This window comes from Alligator sinensis, unplaced genomic scaffold (assembly GCF_000455745.1).
Source record: "Alligator sinensis unplaced genomic scaffold, ASM45574v1 scaffold123_1, whole genome shotgun sequence".
NCBI lineage: Eukaryota > Metazoa > Chordata > Crocodylia > Alligatoridae > Alligator > Alligator sinensis.
The window spans coordinates 1,080,357-1,084,808 of NW_005841985.1; the positions used below are offsets into that span (position 1 = coordinate 1,080,357).

Genomic DNA, 4,452 nt, shown 5'->3' on the forward strand with positions numbered 1-4,452 from the left:
ACTAGAGACTTTGGTTAAATTAAGTAGTATTACTATGTTCTACTGGATCTGAAGTTCTCACACATTTTTGACCCTCAGTTTTAAAAATTAAAAACAGGAAACAATTGCACAATTCATTGACCTAATTGTACACAATTTAGTATTCTTCAAACAGTATTGTACATCCTTCAAGTAAATTCAGCAGTTTGACCATGACAAGAGGAAAACTCAACATTTAAAAATCTAGCATGAGAAGATGACATATGACTAACAAAAGTAAAAGTATTGCTATAAATCACAGCACCAGTTACACTTCTAAATGAATCAGCTATCCTCTTCAGAGTCCCTGTACATGAAAAAAAAAGAAAATATCTACCAACACTGCAATTGCCCATTATGGATTTTTGGTTTGTTCGTATGAAGAGAAAAAATGTGGCAAAGGACAAAGAATTCATCACAGTTTGTTATAAGAATTGTGCTTCACCATCTGAAAATCAAGGCAATAACTTCTTCATGTGTTTGTAATTGTTATCTTCATGACCCTCAAAACGCAATTCTTTTAATAAACAGTAACAAGTTCTCCATTTAAAATGTTTAAACTGAGAGAAAAATAAGTAAGTCCAGCTTTTAAAAGAAAAATTCAATAAATAGCTATTTTACATGGATAAAGTCATAGTGGTACAAATTTTATGAATGTCACATCAAGCATGCACAAAAATGTTACTATACACAGAAGTAGTCAGAAAATATTGAAATAGATATCTAAAAAGATATGCAGAATTTACATATTTACAAAATCTTGCAAATTATTGCCTCATTTTAACAAGGAATTAAAAGTAAACGATACCAGCTAGCTAGCCAAGAGGCTAAATTAGATCAGCATTAAAAAAAAAAAAATCTATCAGACTAGCCAGAATTCATTTTTCTCTCATACCATTTTCTGAATTTTGGTCAAAAGTCTTTATTAAATAACTAAAGTGTCCATTCAACTTGCTGACAATCCAAACTTTAGACAACTCTCTGTCTATGTTAAGATCCCAGCAATGCATAGATAAACTGAATATATTACTGCATCAGCTAATGAGAATGGGCATGTTCATTTAAGTGCAACTGGTATAAGCATTCAGTCATCTTTTGTGTAATGATTTTTATACAGACCAGCCACTGTAAACCCATAGTTAAACTTGAATGTATAACAATGAAAGATTATGGCCAGTATTTTACAAAATTACATAAAATGTGTTGATTCATAAACAAAAGAAACAAGGTACAAAGTTCAGCACAAAACACAGCAACAAGAAGCTGACAACTTGGCTAAAAATGTCAGAGTACAACACAGGGCCAAGGCTACCTGTTATTTACTGTGTACTTACTAGAATTATACACTTCAGATGTATAAGTTAAAGAATTGATAACAAATTATCACTAACTACTTTTGTCCACTGTGCTAAACTAATTTTTATGGGAAATGTGCTATTGCGTAAACACTTTAAAGCAATCTTCATTAAAATGCTGTAAAGAAAACCCAATACGCTGCATCCAAGACTCAGGATGTCAATGCAGTTCACAGTATGCATAATAAATACCCTCTTCCCTTTCAAATACTATGTAAGTCGCTACTTTCCTAGTTATTCAGCATAACCTTGAAGCAAATACTACAAATATCAACAATGCAGTCAAAACTTAAATCATTAAAAAAAAAAAAAAGTTAGTGGCAATTAAATCTGTGTCACGGACAGTGCAAAGAAAAGCATGTGGGGGGAAGTCTACTGCAATTCAGTTGTACTTTACTACAACTCAGACTGACCAAAAATTAACCTGCAAGTTGCACACTCTGGAAGTATATTACATGCCAATACTAGTTTGTTTGAATAGCATCATAACTTAAAAAAAAAAAAAAAAAAAAAAAAAAAAAAAAAAAAAAAAAGTATTACAACAATCCTTGATGGCCATCCACAAAGTTTCTGGCTAAAGTTTCATCAAATGCTCAAAATTTTTTGAATGAAACGAAACAGTTCTTTAGAGTATGGAATGCAACTGTACTTCTCAACTCTATTTGAGAAAAGTGGCAAAGTGCCATTTTGAGACAAAGACCAGCCAAAACAAATTAATGTTATCCATGCCAAAAAAAGCTTTCAGATATATACTTCAAGGTTCTACTGTATTTTTATATTAATCTAGATAGTCCCTCAAGTGTAACACTTTGAACTGCAGTGCTTCAAACAATTTAAGATGTGTCCCAGAACATAAACCATTTAGTGGTAGATCCTAAGCTGTGCAGACTGTGGTTTTATACAACATCAGCTGCCTCCAGAAAAAGTTAGGATACACAATAACTGGTGTTATTTATTACACTGTATTCTTTAAAGCTGTGGACAAAACCCCATTAGAATGTAATACCCTAAAATTCATGTGTTGTAGCCAATAAGTTTTAAGTACACAGACACCTTCTGGCAGTATAATTACTTCTGTGTAAGGTAGCCATGGCCTATAATTTTGCAACAGCATCCAAGTGTGTGTCTTCATCCTTTGCTCATATAGTCCCTTGTGCTAGCTTCCACCAAGATGAACTTGCTGTTTTGTAAACTGAAGTGCTCTAGTTTAGTATCACATGAGAGAAGGTTCCATTTAAAAAACATCCTTGTATGTTTGTGCAGTTTAAATTAAAGAAACCCATCCCTGCCTTTATTAAAAATAATAAAAAAAAAAAAAAATGCTACATTGAGCAGGGATCAGGACTGGTACCTGTAAACATCGTTATTCCACTGCATCTGTTACGGCAAAAGTAACAGACTAAAAAGCCACTCCAATCAGTTCAGAACTTCTGTGCTGGTTTTGAGATGGTGGACTCTGTCTACAGGCTTTAAAAAAAAAATTGAAGCAGAGCTTAAAGCTGCACCAGAGTTCTCTTAGTTCCAAACTCTGCCGAACATCATATGACATTTCCACATTTATGGATTGAAAAATGAAATTACTCTTGATAAATCAAGATATAGTTCTATACATACAAAGACATCACTGATGTCATAAAGTTCAAACTTCCAGTGAAAGACTAAGCAAACCTGATAGTTTCCATCAAGTTTACTGCTACTGCATAAAGTACCCACTGTTTTTGTAGTTCACCGCTGGAATCATTCTGAGTGAAGGGCAGTATGTTGGTGTAGAGTGTGGGTGCTGATGAAGCCATTTGTCTCGTTTGCAGATAGACTGCTAAAGTCAGCCACTGAGACAGCCATTTTGGCACTGGTAATATGATGTGTGTGGTTCTCAAAGTCCACACCGAGGTTATTTACAGAAACATCATTCATAAAAGATTCAGGGACCGCAATCCCCATTTTTAATCTCTTGGCAGGTCTCTCTGACTCCTCACTGCACATGTTTATTGGGTTTAGCTCCGAGTGATAAAATCCCGTCTCAAATAAATTAAAACAATCACTTTCGCCATTACTGGGCAAGTTAAGCAACTCTTCTGTTACAACAGGCACATGATTAACTGGTGCTCGGGGTAAGCTGTCCAGAGGAGAAAAGGCATCATCCAAGCAGTTCACATCTGTAGAGTGGCAGACTGTAGCTACGCTATTAGTCAATGCTAAAAAATAAAAGGAACAAAGTTTAAATACATTATCTGTTTCCATGATGTAGTTACATCAAAAAGCTATTTTAACAACTTTGGTATTTTTTAACCTAATTCACCTGTTAAGTCATTGGCAGTGATGGAATTCAGAATGCTTAGCTGTTGATCAGGAATGGACTCTGTTCTGTTGTTAGAAGTTAAGGCTGTAGAATGTACTGCACCACCAAGGGCTTCTGCTTCATCAACCAAGCGATCCATGTAGTCCCTGGGAAGACATTGTTAGGTTAAAAACGGATGTTTGACATGAAAATGTGGCATGAGACAAGGAGATGGATTTTATTTCCTTAACAATGCCACTACTGCACTCTCCCACTCCAGATTCATTTCCCCCCCCCAAAAAAAAAATCCAATCCAGATTCATAAAGAAAAAGAGATATTCTAAGAACTCTCTACTTACGTTACCCCTGGATGATGGTTGTACCTCTTCTTTCCAAACCTTGTCTGCTGAGCAAAGTAATCGTAACGTTCCGATTTCTTCCACATGTAGTAGAATGCCACACATTCAGCAACTGTCCTAGTTCTTACCTAACATGGGGCAGAAAGAATTTACATGAATGTAGAAAATTAAAGTTTTGGCATTACATTTTTGTTTTCCCTACTTCTGCATTTTCTTTAGTTACATCGCTACAGTAGTTCCATTAAGAGGTTCTACTACATATTCACTCTAAAATGCAGTCTGTAGTACTTTCAGTTGCTGTATGGTCATTTTTAATGAAATATGTAAAAGACACAAAGATAGAAATGCATGCCTCAGTCCCTAGCCCTGTACTGTATAGGTTCATACCTTAAGAGAAAGAGAGCAGTATAAATAGAATACTTTTTTTTTTTTTTTAGGAATT

At 34.8% G+C, this 4,452-nt stretch overlaps 1 protein-coding gene across 3 annotated transcripts in view; it reads right to left on the reverse strand.

Moving 5' to 3' along the window:
- Positions 1 to 1,906: 1,906 nt before the first annotated feature.
- The window catches only part of MIER3 (MIER family member 3), a 20,948-nt gene continuing 18,402 nt past the window's right edge, over positions 1,907 to 4,452 (reverse strand). For all 3 annotated transcript variants that reach the window (XM_025201165.1, XM_014518806.2, XM_025201167.1), the window contains 3 exons: positions 4,011 to 4,138; positions 3,673 to 3,818; positions 1,907 to 3,568 (listed from right to left, as the gene is read on the reverse strand). In XM_025201165.1, the coding sequence (XP_025056950.1) occupies positions 3,111 to 3,568; positions 3,673 to 3,818; positions 4,011 to 4,138 (732 nt within the window). In that variant the 3' untranslated portion in view covers positions 1,907 to 3,110. The remainder of the gene's footprint in view (positions 3,569 to 3,672; positions 3,819 to 4,010; positions 4,139 to 4,452) is intronic.